General features: G+C 46.2%; 1 protein-coding gene across 1 annotated transcript; it reads left to right on the top strand.

Annotated features, from left to right (window-relative positions):
- The first annotated feature begins 579 nt into the window (after window positions 1–579).
- On the top strand, window positions 580–14,527 carry LOC103481405 (BCL-6 corepressor-like). The gene is made up of 9 exons (XM_017309813.1): window positions 580–888; window positions 1,660–1,869; window positions 3,433–3,707; window positions 5,021–5,179; window positions 6,368–6,534; window positions 8,859–9,004; window positions 9,724–9,801; window positions 10,049–10,232; window positions 13,141–14,527. Exons 1-9 carry the CDS (start codon window positions 747–749, stop codon window positions 14,273–14,275), a joined length of 2,496 nt encoding a protein of 831 aa, XP_017165302.1. The 5' UTR covers window positions 580–746; the 3' UTR covers window positions 14,276–14,527.
- Window positions 14,528–19,735: the final 5,208 nt, after the last annotated feature.

The following is a 19,735-nucleotide window of genomic DNA, read 5'->3' as shown; positions in this document are numbered from 1 at the left end:
CGGTTCCACAGGAACTGTCGAAGCTGCGTCTCATCGTGTTGCTGCGCCGCGGGTGGCTGTGAAAACATAACACCACTATTGTTCTTGAACGCAGCACGGCTCCAGAGTTTCCTGCCTGAAGATCAGAAACAAACCAAACCTCGATTTGGATTAAAGTCCAAACTTTAAAATAACTGAAAAGGTTCTGATCATGAAGAAATGTTTTTAGTTTTTACCTGGTGGTTTTTACATGAGCCGGATGAATCGATTTGGACCAGAACCTTACCAGAACCTGACCTGCAGCACCATCTGAGTGTAAAGCAGCAGTTTGTCCAGCAGTCGCTGCTCCAGACTCCACTGCTGAAGGAAAAGTTTGGAAACTRTTGAAACATCATAAATCATAATCTGGTTGTAAAACATTTTACTTCCTGTCATCAGGCTGTTCATTGCTCTACACTCAGCAGGTCAAAGGTCACACTAACATTGTTACCACAACAAAATCCCCAAATATTCCACATCTGTTTTTCCTTAAAACTGAGATTTAAATCAAAACCAATTTTTAGTTTTGCTAACATTTCTGTTGATCTGAGGCTGTTTTCTTCTTTCCAGGTTTAAGTCCGTCGTCTTCTCTCAATCATCGCCTTTACCGCCACACGGAGCCATTTCCTGTCCTCGAGGAGAAGGACGATGATCAGATCCAGCCTTTTGGGTCCAGAGGTTCATTCCAGGGGAACCGAGTCGCGCTGCAGTCTAATCCAAACATCCCCATGAGCCGGCGGGGAATCTTCAGCCTGGAGCCGTTTCATCAGAGCAGCATCATCAGCAGCCGCCAGAAGAGAGGGAGGGGCGAGGAGGGAGGGGACGAGGGCGGAACASGAAGTCCAACCAAGAGAGTCAGAGTCTCCAACGGTAGGAACCGATCTGGATCCGGTCGCTTCCTGTAGATAACCTCCACAAAACGCTTTACTCAGTCATTCACACAAATGCCAGGCTTCAGCCAATAGGAGAAGCAGATTTTCACCTTGATTTAACCTGGAAAGTCAGATTAATTMGTTTAAAACGGAGATTAGAATCTGATGTTATTGGTAGAATAAAACTTTAACTGATTTACTGCAGCGTTCCACTGGGGCTTGTAGTCCAACCGCTGGTTTTATTTATTTAGCTCTGAGCTAAATAGTTAGCGTCAGCCGAAATATTTAGGTTGAGGTCAGATATTTAGTTAGCAAGCTAAAATTTAGATTCAATCTAAATATTAGCTTGCTTTAAAGCTAAATATTTAGCGAGCAAACTAAGTAATGACACTATAAATGAATGAATACCCTGGTGAAATATGACTAAATATTTAGCTTCAACATAAAATTTTAATTTGCTAGCTAAATATTTAGTACCCAGCTAAATCTTCAGCTACGAAGCTAAACTGTAACATTATAAATGAATGAGGGTTGTGTTGAAACTATCACTTTATTGCAGTTTTCTGTCGTTCAACAGGCTGAATAATCCAGATTATTCCTATTAGGTTTTCTGCTCCCAGTAGCTTCGAGGTTTCTCGTTATGCAGATGACTCTGAGTTTATGCCACAGTTTGAACTGACAGAGTTTAGGATATATTTATATTTATTGTTTCTGTAGTATTTAATTTTCAGTGGTGAAATGACCTCTGACCCCCCGCTCATATTCACAGACTTGATTCTGGACGACGTRAAGAAGCTGAAGGTCCGCATCGAGTTAAATGGCTTGCGACTAAACAAGCTCCGCCCACCTGGAGAGCTCAGCCAATGGCTGCCCTCTGGGGAGAAATCCACAGACCTTGACAGGAAGTTGTCGCCTGAGAGGTCAGAGGTGAACGGCAGCTGGAGTGAGTCCAGGTTCCTGAGGCGGGACGCCCCGACAGGTGAAGCTTGTTTGGCTGTTCCTGTGAACATAGAAACTGTAGTCGCTATGGTAACGGAGGCTGGATCACCTGTTTAGACGGAGAAGTGTCTGTTGGAGCTTTTATTGTTCCAGTTGATGAAATCTTCCCCCTCCTCTTCCTCCCCTGATTGCCAGAGCGCACGCCTGGAACAACAGCCGGCGCCGTGTGTGTTCCTGCGTGTGTTTACGGAGCCGCCGGGCCTCGTGGCGCGCTAATAGCCGTCTAACATCTCCCAGATGGAGCTGTCACCCCGCAGAGCCGCGTTAGCAGCCCGCTCTTCCTCCTCCTTCTCTTCCTCTGTTTGCTCTCCGGTTCCCTCAGCTTCAGACTGGGTTTAAATCCAGACGCAGAAATCTAATTAGAGCCAGACGTGGAGCCGATCGCTCATCATCCCGGAGGATCGGCTCAGTCCTGAACCCCTTTAGACGTATCGCCATGGTAACCTTTAGCTTAAATCTGAGTCCATGGAGGAAAACAAACGACGCGTTCATGAATTTAACTCTTCAGACCAACCTGGAGGAGGAAGAGCTCAGCTCTGAGCAACGGCAGCTTGAGTTTAGAGAAATAAAACAGCAATGTTTTATTTCTCTAAAGATAAAACATTGATGTTTTTATAAGTTTTTATTTTTAAGTTTTAAAGAGAATTTTTTTTTTTTTTTATGAATTTGATCCAGTAAAACATCAGGAGAACAAAAACAGAGCCGAGTGGAACGCCACTGAGAAACATTGAAACACAAAACACTGCATGGAGGTTCATYCAACATTAATCCAACCTTCATCCATATTTGAACATTTTCAGTCATCTGTTGCTTTATTTAAAGGTCAGGGGTCACCAGTTGATTGTTGGGGGTGGGGCCAGTGAGTCAGATGATGATGTCATAGCTCATAAGCCAATCAGAGCGGTTAGCTTGTTGCTGTGCAGGAAATGACGACTTTCTGTTGGGCAGCTTCACACACACCTTCGTCATGGTCTTCCTACTGCTGTGTGTGTGTGTGCGTGTGTGTGTGTGTTTGGCTCATGAATAATTCATCAGCTGATGGCGGCGGGACGGCTCGCCGTAGCAACCGCTGCCTCCCCCTCCGCTCCTTCCCCTCTCTGTCTTTGTTGGTCCCGTTTCCTCAGATGGAGCGTCGTCGTGTCCCTGTGAAGAGCCGATCTGCTCCAGGGATTAATTACTGACATAAACACACATTACCTCTGATGTGGCTTTTTATTTCCTGCTAACTGAGAGCTGCAGAGGAGGAAATAAAGAAAATAAAGAGCTGGGAGGGTCAGAGTGAAACCAGGAGCTTCAGCTCCATAAAACCGCTCCATAACTGAATAACTAATAAATGAATCACTTTTAATCAAAAACTATTCATAATCAACAAAATAGGCAACATTTCAATTCAAAAACGTTTTTACCTGCTAAATAATCCATAAGTTTTTATTCAGGTTCTCCAGAAATTAAAATTTACAATCTGGACTCTTCAGAACTTTTCATTTGTCCATAAAGCTACCACATCAAGTTAACTATCCTCTTCCTGTTCTGTTTCCTGTAGTTTTCCACATGGCTCCGCCCCCCTCTGGTGGCCAACAGGCTCCTCCATCGCTGACCTCCATGACCTCGTCCCGACTGCAGGACAAACCTCAGACGGCTTCAGAGAGCCTGAAGGTCTGCGCTACTCCGACTTCCTTCCCGGCCGACCATCACCTGCTCCGTTGCCATGGCGACGGCTTCGACACACCAAAGGGCAAGCGTCCCTTCAAGATGAAGCACTCCCAGGGGGTGGAGCGAGACGAGGGAGGAAGTGACAAGGAGGAGCGGAGTGGCAAGGTGGGTCGGGTTCAACATCGTCCGCATATCAGAGAAAGGCCCAATGAGACAGAACCTGGTCCAACGAGACAGAACCCGGTCCAACGAGACAGAACCAGTCCAACGAGACAGAACCCGGTCCTCAACCTCAGGTTTCTAGAGTTTCCTGTTCCTGTTTCTGAGCCGTGGATCCAGAACTGGATCTGAATCTCCATCCTTCAGATGAGTCTGAGGTTTCCACCAATCAGACGGCTGAATTTCCTCATGTGGTTCAAAGTTCAGAGTATCAATAATGATGTTCGATCCAGGTGTGTCGACACACAGACATGGAAACCTGAGGGGCTCCAGACCCAAACCCCGAGGGACGTCTGGTTTTTAAGATCCTGTGATCGTAGAAATTCACACAAAATCAACAGATTCTCATTTTTTATCATTCTGGTGCAGAACAGAGTTTATTGGAAATGTTTCACTGACATGGTGAAAAATGACCTGAGAACCATCAGGATCCAGAGATGGACTCAGRTCCAGAACCAGAGAGGAATGAGTTCAGAACGTCTGGAGAACCCAGACCCAAACCAGAGAAACATGCTTAAACCCTGACAGAACCTGGACCGGACCACTGAGACCAGAACCGATCCAACATCCTGGAAATTAAAACCAGGAACTGACTGAGGAGGAATAACAGTGTTGGTGTGTGTGTGTGTGTGTGTGTGTCTGACAGCTGCTGCGCAGCAGATATCCTCAGGGCACACACACTCCATCCTCCTCCGCCAGTAAACACACACACACACTCACTCACTCCCCTCCGGGGCAGAGCGCACTTCCTGTTTGCTGATGCGTGGCGGCGAGCGTCTTGGTTTGACAGACGTCTGCGCACGCAGACACATTAACGTCCTCCTGCTGTTGCCATGACGTCTGTAGCTCGGAGCGGGAGCATCATCTGTCTTTACCTGCTTCAGGAGAGCCGTGCTGCAGGAATGTTGATGAGTTCGGATTCAGCCCGACTCGCAAGATCAAAACATCGCTCATTTAAACGGACAGTACAGAAAAAACCAAAGAGCTCTGACTCTACAGGTCGATGTCGGCATCCTCTGRACAGATCAGACGTTGGACCAAACGGGGACCTCAGAACTGAACAAGTTCTGGTTTCATAAGGTTCTGATCTGAACAGAATGCCACAAAAACCAAAAAGTTTTAGTCCCAAAACAAACCAAAGAAGAAAGATTTATTTACAGACCAAAACCTGATTGAGATGAAACCAGTTGAACTCAGTGACTGTTGATGACATGCTAATGCTAACGCTAACACGTGGTTTCCCTCATTGACGTCCCCAGGTATCCCCGTTGGACGCCTCCAAGTCCCCCGACCAGAACCCCACCTCTCCAGAGACCCAGCACTCAGCTCGGCCCGTCCCTCCAGAAGTCCGGCGCCTCATCGTGAACAAAAACGTTGGAGAGACGCTGCTGCAGCGCGCAGCGCGGCTGGGCTACCAGGTAACCATTCTGTCATGTTTCAGCTGCAGCAGGTCGTTTATCTGGATCTCCAGGGTCTGAAAGTATCAAGCAGATCCTKACAGTAAAACACGTCCATCTAGAGGATGGTATCATCTGCATACAGATGCATTTTAACTCTTAATGCTTCACATTTCAAAGCTTTTATCCTGAGTTGTAAACTCCAAACTTTGGCATCAATATCAACAGATTCCTCCTTCTTTCTTTGGTGATGCAAAACAGTGAGCAGGAGACAAACGGACAAATGACTTCCTCCTGTACAGCTGCGTTGATGCGTGGTGTTTGATGAGCTGCAGCATTTAAACTGCCAGGCTTCAGCCGTCTGAAGAAAATGCAAATGGAGGCTGATTCTCCTCATCAGGACGGTTTGAGTTCAGATCTGCAGATTAAAGTGTAGGAGGCTGAACCTGCTGCAGGAGACCTCAGAGTTAGGATTCAACAGCTGTCTGRAAATCATGCAGAGGCAGCACACACACGCACGGCGGAGCGCTGTGTGAATATTTCATGCGTGGTGCGACAGCTCCTGTCAGCCCTCACGAGTGTCGGCCTCTCTCTTTCTCGTTGAGGTGCAGCGGTGAAGCTAACGAGCTCAGTTTGCAAATGAAGCCGTCATCCATCACTGCACACACACACGCACATGCACACACGCTCAGACACACACACATTTTCCTGCTGCAATCAGAACAGAGGGGAGTTTCATTATGTTTCTTCTCTGGGTCTGAGGATGGAGCGTCTCCGTCACGTTTAACCCCTTCAGCTCCTGACCAGGTCCACTTCCTGAAGCTTCATAACCTTCACAATAAAAGCAGAACATGACAGGAAGTTGTGGCTTCTTGGTCTCCTGCAGTAAAATAATTTTTTATTTTTGAAAACATTCTTTGTTTCCGTGTCTTCTATGCGGTACAACACGTCAAACTCGAGGGCCGTGGGCTGTTTATGTGGCCCTCAACACTCCAGAGGGCCACATAAATAGACTTTCAAGGTAAAAGTTGTGCTAAAATATTCTTATTAATCAAATCAAATTAGTTTTCATTTGTATTTTGCCAAATTACACCAGTTTGAGAAGATTTAAGATGTGGCCCCAAGTGAAGATGAGGTGCCTCCCCATTGCTCTGGTTCATGAGCCAACAGGTTGCTAACAGACTACGTTGCATGTCCCCTCTTCTCCAGGAGGTGGTGCTGTACTGCCTGGAGCGACGGCTGTGTGACGTCAACCACAGAGACAACGCCGGGTACTGCGCCCTGCATGAGGCCTGCGCCCGCGGCTGGCTGGGCATCGTACRGCTGCTGATCAGACATGGCGCCGACGTCAACTGCAGCTCTCAGGACGGAACCAGGTAGGAAACACCAATTCAGCTGCATACGCACACATTTTACTGAAGCTTTTCATTTGATTTTACTGGAAAATCAGCTAAGTTTAAAATTTTGTGCATAGAAAAATATCATCTGCATATGGACGAATCTTCATGAAGAAACTGCTAAAATTAAGCTTATTATAAAATGTAAATGTTAATATTTTGACAGTATTTCAGTATATTAGTTGCTACGTATTTAGTAAATCTTCACTCTAATAGAATAAATATCTATCAGATGGAATGTGTGAGGTTTTGTTGTTTTCAGTTCCACATATAGAAAACTGCCATCTGCATATTGACGAATCTTGGAGAATATGGAGTCTGTTTGGCTTCGTGTTAATGTAAATGTTAGCTCTTTATTATATTACAGCATATTAGCAGCTACTTATTATGCAATTAACCACCAAAATAAAATCAGCAGCTTAGAGATTTACTGATGAGGCGTTCAGTGAAAAGATCTTCAAGAAACAAAACTGTGGTTTTATGTACCAAATATTGTGTCATCTGCGAATATATATATATATATATATATATATATATATATATATATACACTGCTCAAAAAAATAAAGGGAACACTTAAACAACACAATATAACTCCAAGTAAATCAAACTTCTGTGAAATCAAACTGTCCACTTAGGAAGCAACACTGATTGACAATCAATTTAACCAGCTGTTGTGCAAATGGAATAGACAACAGATGGAAATTATTGGCAATTAGCAAGACACACTCAATAAAGGAGTGGTTCTGCAGGTGGGGACCACAGACCACTTCTCAGTACCTATGCTGTCTGGCTGATGTTTGGGTCAGTTTTGAATGTTGGTGGTGCTTTCACACTTGTGGTAGCATGAGACGGACTCTACAACCCACACAAGTGGTTCAGGTAGTGCAGCTCATCCAGGATGGCACATCAATGCGAGCTGTGGCAAGAAGGTTTGCTGTGTCTGTCAGCGTAGTGTCCAGAGGCTGGAGGCGCTACCAGGAGACAGGCCAGTACACCAGGAGACGTGGAGGAGGCCGTAGGAGGACAACAACCCAGCAGCAGGACCGCTACCTCCGCCTTTGTGCAAGAAGGAACAGGAGGAGCACTGCCAGAGCCCTGCAAAATGACCTCCAGCAGGCCACAAATGTGCATGTGTCTGCACAAACGGTTAGAAACCGACTCCATGAGGATGGTATGAGGGCCCGACGTCCACAGATGGGGGTTGTGCTCACAGCCCAACACCRTGCAGGACGCTTGGCATTTGCCAGAGAACACCAGGACTGGCAAATTCGCCACTGGCGCCTTGTGCTCTTCACAGATGAAAGCAGGTTCACACTGAGCACATGTGACAGACGTGACAGAGTCTGGAAACGCCGTGGAGAGCGGTCTGCTGCCTGCAACATCCTTCAGCATGACCGGTTTGGCAGTGGGTCAGTAATGGTGTGGGGTGGCATTTCTTTGGAGGGCCACACAGCCCTCCATGGGCTCACCAGAGGTAGCCTGACTGCCATTAGGTACCGAGATGAGATCCTCAGACCCCTTGTGAGACCATATGCTGGTGCGGTTGGCCCTGGGTTCCTCCTAATGCAGGACAATGCTAGACCTCATGTGGCTGGAGTGTGTCAGCAGTTCCTGCAAGATGAAGGCATTGAAGCTATGGACTGGCCGCCCGTTCCCCAGACCTGAATCTGATTGAGCACATCTGGGACATCATGTCTCGCTCCATCCACCAACGTTACGTTGCACCACAGACTGTCCAGGAGTTGGCGGATGCTTTAGTCCAGGTTTGGGAGGAGATCCCTCAGGAGACCATCCGCCACCTCATCAGGAGCATGCCCAGGTGTTGTAGGGAGGTCATACAGGCACGTGGAGGCCACACACACAATACTGAGCCTCATTTTGACTTGTTTTAAGGACTTTACATTAAAGTTGGATCAGCCTGTAGTGTGTTTTTTCACTTTAATTTTGTGTGTGGCTCCAAATCCAGACCTCCATTGGTTAATAAATTTGATTTCCATTGATGATTTTTGTGTGATTTTGTTGTCAGCACATTCAACTTTGTACAGAACAAAGTATTCAATGAGAATATTTCATTCATTCAGATCTAGGACGTTATTTTTGAGTGTTCCCTTTATTTTTTTGAGCAGTGTATGTATATATATATATATTATCAACCAGTGCTAATAATGTTACATCTATCTTGTTTTAGTAAATTATTAGTATTAAAACATCTGCATGTCATCTGCATATTGGAGAATATTAAGTCTGTTTGAGCTCAAATAAAATGTAAAAGTTCATATGTCTCTGTCTGTTTCTGCTCAGGCCGCTTCACGACGCCGTGGAAAACGACCATTTGGAGGTGGTCCGCTTCCTCCTAGCCTGCGGAGCCGACCCGACCCTCACCACTTACTCTGGGCGAGGGCCGCTCAGCATGACCCACAGCGCTGCCATGGAAACCTTCCTGGAGGGTGAGGCAGCCAGATTGCACACAGAGACGTATGTTTTCTAATCAGTTCAGTCCAATATGTAGATTGGAGAGCCAGGAACTCGTTCACACGCTGATGGGTAACCGCTTTGCTCAAAGGCTCATCAACATGGAATCACACCAACAACTGCAAGACTGACCTGCTGTTTGCATCTGCAGCTTCAGTCCTGTTTATCCCATCAGGTTCAAAATCACAGCAAAAGACAATAAAAGACGTTTATTTTGGGGATTTAATATTGAGCGGACGAAAACTGTTGGAGTAAAGCGTGGAACAGGCTGTGTGTGTGTGTGTGTGTGTGTGTGTGTGTGTTACTCTCTGTGTGTGTGTTGCTCTGTGTGTGTGTTGTGTGTGTGAGCGTTCGCTCGGCAGCCTTTCTGATTACCATCCCCGCCTGTATTTGTTCTCCCATCTCTTTCTTCCTGCGCTCTCTCCAGAGGAGCTTAATGAGGCTCGGCTGCTGAATCCCGGAGCAGCTCACTGACAAACACACACACTCTCACACACGCAGACGCACACTCACACACACTCCTGCCAGCTTCCGTCTACTCAGCGCCGAGTCGGCACCGTCTGAACGCTCACACTCTCCTCCATGTCTCTCGCTGTGTGTGGCTCCATTGTTTTCGGCTCGCCGCCTTCGTCCGCTCTGATTGGTCGCCTCTTTGATCGCCCCTAACGCTGCGCCTCTCTCTCTCTGCCTGCAGACTATCTGTCTGACATCCAGGGAAGGTCAGAGGGCGATCCGGGAATCTGCTGGGAGTTTCACGGCAGCTCTGTGTGCGGTGAGTTCACACACATGCACATACACACACACACACTGGCTCCACGTCAGACGAAGGTTCAGGAACTTTCATCTGTCACAACTAAAGAAAGGAAGAATCAGGACAAAACAAGAGATTCAGATAAAAGACTGAGGAGGAGAGAGGGCCGATCAGATCAGAACCTCAGACCAGAACCAGAGTTGTTCAGTTCAGCCCCAAACAGGCCTGACCAACTAACCAGTTAAATATCATGTTGTTGCTCCTCCAGAGCCGTTATATGAGAGAGGAGCCTACAACATCCTGGCCGACGCGCCTGGACCGGATGAGGATGAGGAGGATGAAGAGGASGACATGGACGTGGAGAACCGGGCCAGGAGGGAGGTGTTCGAGTTCGAGCTGTCGGACCGGCCTCTGCTCCCGTGTTACAACATCCAGGTGGCGCCGTCACAGGGGTGAGTCAGAAACCTGGGAGGAGGCGATTCGTCCTGCAGGACGGGGAACCGGAGAGGAACTACAAACTACAGCGGTTAGGAATAAACTACAGAGATTAGAAACAAACTACAGATTAGAAACAAACTACAGAGATTAGAAACAAACTACAGCAGGGTGTTTCCCCCAGTGTATTATAGGCCTGGCGGCCCGCCATGCTTTACTAGCGCCACCGCCAGGCTAAGCCTCTCTTGATTTTTCTTTTCTTTTTTTTTTTTGCCRTATTGCGAACGTTTCTGTTACTCAGCGTTTCACTACCGGAGCAGATTTATTCCTAAAAGATATGGTTATAGAAGATGTGTTTATAGTTTATGCATTTAAAGCCGGCAGCGCGCTGACCAATCACCTCACGCGCTGCCGTAGCTVGRTTAAGTTTACCTCACCGCGGATCGCGCGCGCCTCCTTTCACTCGAAATGGACACAGGCTGAACTGTATGGATATTTACATCAGCTCCCTGTGAGGAATTGTGATCAGTTATGAGGAGTTATTAATTAAGGTAAGAGTTTAAACCCACCGCGTTAGCTCTGGTTGCTCAGCTTTACGTGAACCGCAGGTGAGAATGATGTATATTTGTGAACAAAACAATATGCAGCGTTTACATCTCAACACGCTGTCCAAGGTTTGGCCCTGTCTTCCCTGTAAAGGTTAGGTCTGTGTTCGCGGTTGGTCGGTGCGTTAGTGGTTAACGACCCAGCGATAACCTCATCATGCAGGTTTCATGCAGAGCTTTCGCAGTCATGCTGATTTTATGTTATTTTATTATTATTACTAGTATTATTTTTCTGGTTACACAGTGCACCAAACCGTATCCAATGCTTTGTCCACTTAGTCAGACAGAATTAATGCGCGCGGCCACCGGACATCTGAAAAACTCGTCCAGAAACTCTACCAACCAAAATAGTTTCTTTGTCCCCTTGTTAAAAACTCAGCAGACACGAAATGGAAGAGTTACTAAAGCCACATTAGCAGCATTGAATTAAATCTCTCGTTTGTTGCGCATCTCTGCGCAGTGCAGCGGGTTTAACTCATCATGCAGGGCCGGTCCAAGGGTGTATGAGGCCTGGAGCAGAATTTGATTATGTCAAATTTAGCAGCAATGATAATCTCAATAAACAAATGTTACATTTATAATTCTGTGGTCTGTGTTAAAATGTTAGCATTTATGAGGCCCCTGAAGCTCTGGGAGGCCTGGTGGAGCCGCTGACTTAATTTGGATTTAAGAAAAGTGGAAATAATTTATATTTATTCTAATTGTATTTTTTGATTATTTGTTTTTAAGACTTTATATAGRTTTATATAGCAGCTCACTGGCAATTTTTTCTCATAATTACCCAGTGATATATTTACTTTTCCTGTCTACTTAACATCTTTTAATACAACAACACGGTGGACCGCCTCGGCGCCCTGACCACCGGGCTTAACAAGTTTTCTGGGAGAACCCCTGTACAGCCATAGTTTATTTCTATGGCTGAATAAACAGAAATATAAACTACGCTTGTTGACCCACTCAGATTTACCAATGGATGATTGATTAGCTTGATCCAGAACCAATCATTGATGGGTTATGTTAGACCTGAGCATAACCTCGATGTACTTCACCAAACTGTACCATAAYTAGTAGAGGTCTGAGGTACAACATACAATAATCGTTCAGTACTTTACCTCTTCAGACAAACGATAACAAAGCCTGAAGGTCATCCAGATCCTCTGAGAACCTCAAGGACCATTCAAAGTCTGAATCTTGACAAAGCAGCTGGTCCTTTATCTTGTTTACACGGGACATCATCAGGGCACTTGTTGACGTCACAAAAACAAGTAGATAAAACTCAAAACCAGCCAAATGAAGGTGGRGGAGAAAACCACCGGGCCTGGTTCAGGTCTGGTTCGGATCTGTTTCAGGTCAGGATCAGGCCTGATTCTGCTAAAGGAGTGTGTCCAGAGGAAGACTGTTCCTACAAACACTCTGTGTTTCTTTCACACTCGTTTTCCTTCACGCTCCTGCTTGTTGTTCTAACGCGTCTTTTCACACCCAGACACCAATTAGGCCGCAGAAAGCGGCTGAGGAGGAGGAGGGAGAGGAGGAAGGAGAGGAGGAGGCAGCGCGGCACAGGGCGGGGCGGGGTGAGAGGGAGAGGAAAAAACATCCTCCGAGGAGCAGAGGGAGGACAGACGRAGAGGTCGTTAACGAGGATTGCATCGCCGTGGCGACGCAGCTAATTGGCTTCCACTCCGTCTTCCTCCCCTGTCGCTCCTCTCCGCCTCTCTTTTTCTCCTCTTCTTCCTCAGCGGCGTCTGATGTCGTATTAATGGGTCTTCCTGGAAACAAGGCCGCCGGGYGGCGGCGCGTTTCACCGAGCTGCTTAGCATTCAGGCAGCGGCCGGCTGCAAAGCAACATGTGGCCTTGTCTACCGCTGGGGGTGTACGCACTAATCTGCCCTTCACACACACACACGCGCACTCAGAAACACACACTCACACACATTGATAGACATTGTGAATCAATAACACCTGGATTGATGTTTTCAGCTTCAGCAGCAGAATATATAAAAGCGGAGCAGCCTCCTTCTCTTCTTCCTGCTGCTTTGACATTTAAGGAGGACACTTTCTGGTTCTGGTTCTGCCTTTGCTGAACTGGGTTTTTGTTCCAACAGCAGATAAACAGTTTYACATCCTCTTAACTTCTGAACTCTGGCAGCATCGTTTGTCTTACTGAAACCAACTTGGCTCTGTCGGTACCTTCATTGGACCAGCTCCACTCCACTTGGTACAGTTACCTTTGCAGAACACAGAAAGTGTCTTCTGAGGAAAGTCTTTGACCCGTTTGGGTCAAAGACTTTCTCGCTGATGTTCTTGTCCTTCCTCCTTCCAGACCCAGAAACTGGCTCCTCCTGGCTGACGTTCTTGGTCGACTCCGGATGGCGTCTCGCTCTTTCCGGCGCMTCTTCCCACAGCTCAACATTCAGTCTGTCCCTGAAGACGAGTTCTACCGGCAGGCGTCCCTGTCCCAGCTGCTGACGGGTCCAGATGAGCAGGAACTGGCCTCCTTCAGACCGGATGTGAAGGACCCTCTGGAGCTGGTGGAGGCCACCCCGGAGCTGGCTGGCATGCTGGGTTCCTCCCTGGAGTTTGTGGACAGTCGCCAGGACTCTCTGGATGTTTCCCCCCCTCCGACACCGCCGCCGTCACCGGGGCAACCTCCATGTCTTACACAGGCTTTACCCGCAAAACAGGAAGAGGACAGGAGTCCTAAGAGCCGGACTGTAGAGTCCATTTCAGGACCTAAACCTTCAGGACGGTCCAGCCTGTGGGATCAACAAAAAACTGAGGCTGCAACCGCAGCAAAGCCAGGAATGACGGCTACTGCTAGCTGGTGGGAACCACAGAGACAGTSTGGTCTGGATCCTGGACCCATCCAGGGGTCTGCTAATCCAGATTCTAAAAAATGGGACCAGCAGTCCAAAGAAAGAAAAACCTCTGGACTTCCTTCCATTAAACTGAACTCTGTGGATGGAGGAAAGGTGTGGGAACAACAGCGACTGAGGAGTAGGGACGCTGAAACCAAAGTGGTCACAGAGGAACAGAAACCAGCTCCAGTTCGAAACAAGAAGACAGGAAGTTCAAATCCTGCACATTTAAAAGAAGAAATGAACTCAAACATCTGGAAAAATGGCGGCAAGGCAGGGRCCGATGTGGACTCTGAAGTACCACAGCAAAGTAAGAAGTCTGAGATCTCCAGCCGCTCCAAGCTGGACTCATGGGATCCTCAGGAAACAAAGAGAACTGATGGAACCACCACAACGCCCAAGAGAGACGCCAACACCTGCCAGGGCCTCAGCCTGTCAGGTAACACCTTAAAGCTGGACGCTGCCTGGCAGAGGAACCTGACCAACGTCAGAGTCCACATCAGAGACCTGGGGATGAAAATTGCCAGCATTCAGAGAGACATTAAGAAGGACTCTGGGAAAGTGGTGGGGAAGGGTTCTCGGGTCAAAACGAGGTCATGAGAAGATGGACRACCAACCAGAAACAACTGCTGGTCGATGATGTGGATATGACTGTAAAACAGGCTGTAAACTCCGGATCATGTTCACTGGCTGTGTCAGATGTGTTCACTGTAAACTGTAAAGGTTTTTTATTTATGGGCAGAGACCTGATGTAAATATGACTGGGTCTGTGTTAGCATGGTGAGAGCGCCGGCTCTGTTCAGGCATCCTGTTGGTTTTTGTCACTGTTCAATAAACAAAGACACAAAGAAATGTTGAATATGTGAGTTATTGCTCCGCCGGCGTCCAGTGGAGACAATATGACCGAGACGACGGATGATCAAAGGTTCTGGTAGAGAGACTCAACATGTTTCAGAGAAACGACCGTCATGTTCACGAGGTATTTTGTTCATTTCGATCTACTGTCACCATTGTAATGTCTCTAGCTAGACGTTTCTTGATGTACTTGGTGTTGTAGAGAATKAGGATTAACGGTGTGTGTACAAACCAAACTTCCCACGTCTTCTACTTGGGAAGAGGGACGGCTGATGGCATTTTCTTGACCCATTGAGTCAGTTGAATCTTTAGCGCTATGCTGCCAGGTTTGGTTGARAACGATCCACTTTAGCCATATTTGGACCATTAAGTTGAAAAGCTCACTAAAGGATYGGTTGAAAGATCTCTGGTACATTTTAAGCCATTGGCAACGTTGGTTAACATCAGACGAGTTTCATTAAAAGCTGCAAGGCTTTACAGGTTAGTGACTTTAGCCAAGGTAGTTTATTCGGTACCAGTTAGCCAAGCCTGAGAATGAAACCAAACTGAAAGTGTTTTTGTTAACCGCTAATGATTTATCCCTCAGATAAATCATTGTCCAACAGAGGTCAAACAAAAATGTTGAAGGACAAAGGATGAAGCATCTTTATGTCTACTGTCAAGTCTGCTGGATTACTTTAACTATGACGTTTTGTGATCTGAAGCATCTTTTGTCCTAGGCATGTCGAACTCTGGTCCCCTTGTCCMTACTCTAAGCAGGAAGGACACTGGACATGACTGGTGCAGAGGTTTTAAGGTTAGCACATAGAGCTAAGAAGAGCAAGGTTTTAAGCTAAAGGCTATTTGGGAATCWACCTGAACTGATTTCTGTCTTTTTAAGATTGTCTCCTTCATGTTGTGATAAAATAAAGAACTGAGCTCATACTGCCTTCATGACAGACTATTAACCTAAAGCAGATCATCCTGAAGCTCACTAACCAGTAACGGCTACAGGAGGAAGCCAGATTTACTGCAGATGGAGCCCATTTTCTTAAGACGGACTGACAGTTTGGACACATTGGACTCAGCTGAGGTTCCTGCATGTGGAGTATATTCCTGCATAAACCAGGCGAGTGCTGCTTCCCTTAGGTAACCAGACATCAAATCAACAGGAAGAACATTTAAAATGTCTAAATCTGAAGTCAGATGGYTCTGATCAGTGGGTTCAGCTGATCTGTTGGGTGTTTTATGTCTGTTGGGTTTAGGTTGCTGGTTTTCTATCAACTATATGCTTGGATGACTTCCTCGATGGAACCKTTWGGAGACTTTTTCCTGGTTCCTGATGTTGCTGATCAGAACCTCCTGGTGTCGGATGCTTGGATGGATAATAAATGTTCTGAACGCTTCCTGAAGTCCAGCCAGAGGAAAACAGTCAGTGAGCGCTTCCTGTCTGAGTGAGTGACTCACTCATTCCCATAGAAACTGGGCCAAACCGTTTTCTGTAAACCGTCCCAGATCAGAACCATTCATGCGTACTGGATTCTCTCTCCGTGTTTTGTGGAGCCTYGCACGTCCTCGCTCATCTCATTCGGTCGCCCACACCCTTTCATCCAGCAGAGAACGGGAGATGAGTCATCCGTTGTTCACTTAGTTTTATCCTCCGGTTCTGCTGTGAAGGGAAAAGTCCAGATCACATCAGGGTCAGCAGGGACTTGGCATTAACTGTTTGGTCCAAATATTCCTTCATCCATCTAAATTAACATTAATTTGATTATAAATATGTTTGAACTGGTTCTACTGGTTGGTGTTTGTAAAGTTACGCCGTCAAAAATTAACAGCAATAATTTTGGTTATTTAGCCTGTTGAGAGCAACATATGGGGGTTCATATTTTCACCATGTTATTCATTCATCACAAACTAAATTTGTTAGATACTAAATAATTTGAAGTTAAATTTTTTTGTTAAATACTTAGCTCTAATCTAAATATTTATTTCACAAGTTAAATATTGAAGCTAAGTATTAAGCTAGCTCAGAGCTAATCTGGCTAACACTGAGTTAGCTCTAATACTTTGCAAAGTATTGGCTAGGCTAGCTAATACTTAGCTCCAAGCTAGCTAAACATGTAGCTGATCAACTAAATATTTAGATCTAATATTTTATTAGCAAGCAAATGTTTAGTTTGGTGATAAATATTTTTAACATATCAGCAAAATATTTAGCTCTGACCTAGTTAGTTATTTAGCTGTCTCAGAGCTAAGTATTTGGCTAGCTAAGAAGTCCTCACAAATTTGGTTAGAAACTGCGATAAACAAATAAATAGCACAACTTTGAAAAGTGAATCCCATGAGGTACTCTGACTTTCTCGTCTACTCCAAACTTTGGCTAATTCATCTATCTGAATAAATGACCATTAGTTTGGAGCGTTTGCATGTTTGGTTGACCTGTTGACCATTGAACTTTGGAGTCAGGAACCAGGAGCTCTGATCAGAGAAATGTCACTCTGTTGGGCTTCATATAAAACGTACTCTGGTTCTGGTAGCGGGCCAGATGGTGACGTTCACCACAAACACACCGGCTGCATGTTTCTACCAACCTCACTGCCTTCTGCTTCCTCTACAACTTGTGACTGATTTCTATCGGCGCTGATGACAAACCGCCAACACCTCTCCTTCCTGCTGCGGCGGCGTGTCACAGGAAACCAACCCCGCGCTCCTCAAACTGAAACCAGCTCTGGAGTTTTGGGTTTCAGCTGGTTCTGATTCACCAAACTGTGAGGAGACTTTGACGAGACGGACYGGGCTCCAAGAAGTGGCGATAAACGCTGTAATAAACACTCATCCATGCAGAGCTGTGATGGTGTGGCTGCCTGAAGCTAYGCTGAAGACGCCGGATTGAATTGCTAATGCGCCGCAGGGAATGTGTGTGCTTGTGTGTGTGCTGCTGGCTGGCAGCGCTGCGAGGCTGTTTAGCGAGCGAGACGAGCAGCGCTGCCGATGAATATTTAACCAGAGAGAGGCAGAGCAGCCATCATTTATTGATGCTGCTGAAGGGGAAGATGAATGGGCTGTCTGTGTACACAGSCCTGGAAACCGCCGGCATCCAGGCGAGACTCGACCMGAGTCTGGATGTGCGGCAGGAAGGAGAAATTCYCTCTGTCAAGGCGSGATTGTAGGAGAATAAAAGTGTTTGTCATTAGATTTTCTGGTGGAGCTTTTAAAAACTTCAGATTCATCGGCTCCTTCAGAGGTCATGGCGGCGCTTTCTGCTCCATGTTTAGATCCGTTCAGGGTCATGGTAGCTCTAAAGGTTGGTTCACTTCCTGCTAACGCAAAATTCTCCAGCTGTGAACAAATTAGGGGAAAGTCTGGTTGTTTCTGACCAAAAAACACCTAAAACAGACGCTTGAAGGAAGAAGCCCTTTCTGGTGGAGCCTGAGGCTCCAATCCAAACAGTCCTGTTCAGTTTGCTTCAATCCAACTCCAGTCCGTTTGGCGAGAAAGTCTGGTTGTTTTCGGGAGATGTAAATGCTAAGCTAACTTTTGTCCTACAAACTTCTGTCTRGGTTCGGTTGAAGTAAACTCTGGTKCGGTTCAAACGCCAAGCGAACTGGAAAATGTTCCAAAAGCAGGAAGTGGTCTACAGCGCAGAGAATTCTGGGTAAATGCAACCAAACCAAACATGCTAACCTAGCATTAGCTAGGACATCCAGTCTGTTGGTCTTTAGCCTAAGATAAAACAGAAATCCTCCAACCGCTAAATATGTTTTTGTTCCACTCTCTTCAGCTCAGTATCTTCAGAAGTTTKTGTCGTTTCCTCCAGTTTTTCTTGGTGCAGCGCCCCCRCAGGTCAGGAGGGGGATAGTGCAGTGTGAATGCAAACTGCAGCAGCTGGAAATGGAACAAATGTTGAAATTTTGGTCYCAGTCGAACCAAATCTACCAAACTATCAGACAGGAAGGTTTGGTCTGAGGCTCCAAACTTCGCTTTCACACCAAGCACTTCTGGGGAAGGAGTCATCAGCAGCCATGAGCACCCAATCCCAAACAGACATGTAGGAATTACTGGTTTTAGCTAAACCTGGTGAAGAAACCTGGATAAATGTGGTTTATATGTGGAATAAAAGCTTTTACAGCCAGGAGGATTCATGTGTGTCAATGTTTATTTTAGTTGATGAATTTAAAATAAAAATCTGGATTTTACTTACTAATCTGGAGATTATTCTAGATCCAGCAGGATTGTACCAAAAATCAATTTAGACGTATTTATAAATGAATGCTTTATGCTGGGGTGAATCAGTCGTGTCTTAGAAGAAACGTCTCGGTTTCGTTCTGAAAGACGAGTCCAAGTACGGCGGTCGACCTCAGAAAAACGCGCTAACAAAAGAGAGGAGAAGAAAAAGGCTGATGCTGTGTGTGTGTGTGTGTCTGTGTGTGTTTGAGAGAGACGGTTTCAAGGCTCCCCTTCCCTTTCGCTCGTTCGCCCTCGCTGCCTCTCTTTGACACACACACAGAAGCACACACACTCGTTTTCACGCTTCACCACCAGCACTTTCTCTCTGTGCGGATGCACGCTCGCTCGCCCAGCGCTGCACTCAGGAGGAAGACGAGGAAATCAATTAGTGTTCCTCGTCTTCTCGCCTCCTCCTCTTCCTCACCCGTCTCCCCTGACGATGATGAAGCGACTCGCTCCGTTAAACCTACGCTAAATCGTCTTAAAAAACGCAGAAATTGATCAATATTCAGTACTTTTCTGACGTAACTTTAACCTAATGAATGATAAAACTGCTGTTTTAATTAATCTCTCAAATTTAACTTTTGGGAATGAATTGAAATTATGAGATTTTTGCTGATTTTTGTGTTAAATTTATGTTAAATGGTGCAGCAGTGCCCTCTAGTGGAGCGCAGAGGGAAAGTAAATATTCAGTTTATTCGTTGGGATGAGTGTGTTGGTGTGTGTGAGATTACACGAAAACCAACCAGAGAGAAAAATGTTCGCAAACTTCTCTCCGAAATAACGCTTTGAGCTCCACCTGCTGGACAAGACTCGGTGTTACACTATAAAAAAGGCCGGGATTTAAGATTCAGTAAACGATCAACATCCGTCAAGTTTAACTCTTCTTTTAACAAAGCAGTGGCTTAATGATGCTACAGCGCCCCCTAGCTGAGTAGCATCCAGAGGATTCTGTGTTTTCTGGAAGAGACGAGCCTGTGCAGCGACACACACACA

The sequence above is a fragment of the Poecilia reticulata genome, linkage group LG2 (genome assembly GCF_000633615.1).
Source record: "Poecilia reticulata strain Guanapo linkage group LG2, Guppy_female_1.0+MT, whole genome shotgun sequence".
Classification (NCBI taxonomy): Eukaryota; Metazoa; Chordata; class Actinopteri; order Cyprinodontiformes; family Poeciliidae; genus Poecilia; species Poecilia reticulata.
This window is presented reverse-complemented; position numbering and strand designations above follow the sequence as displayed.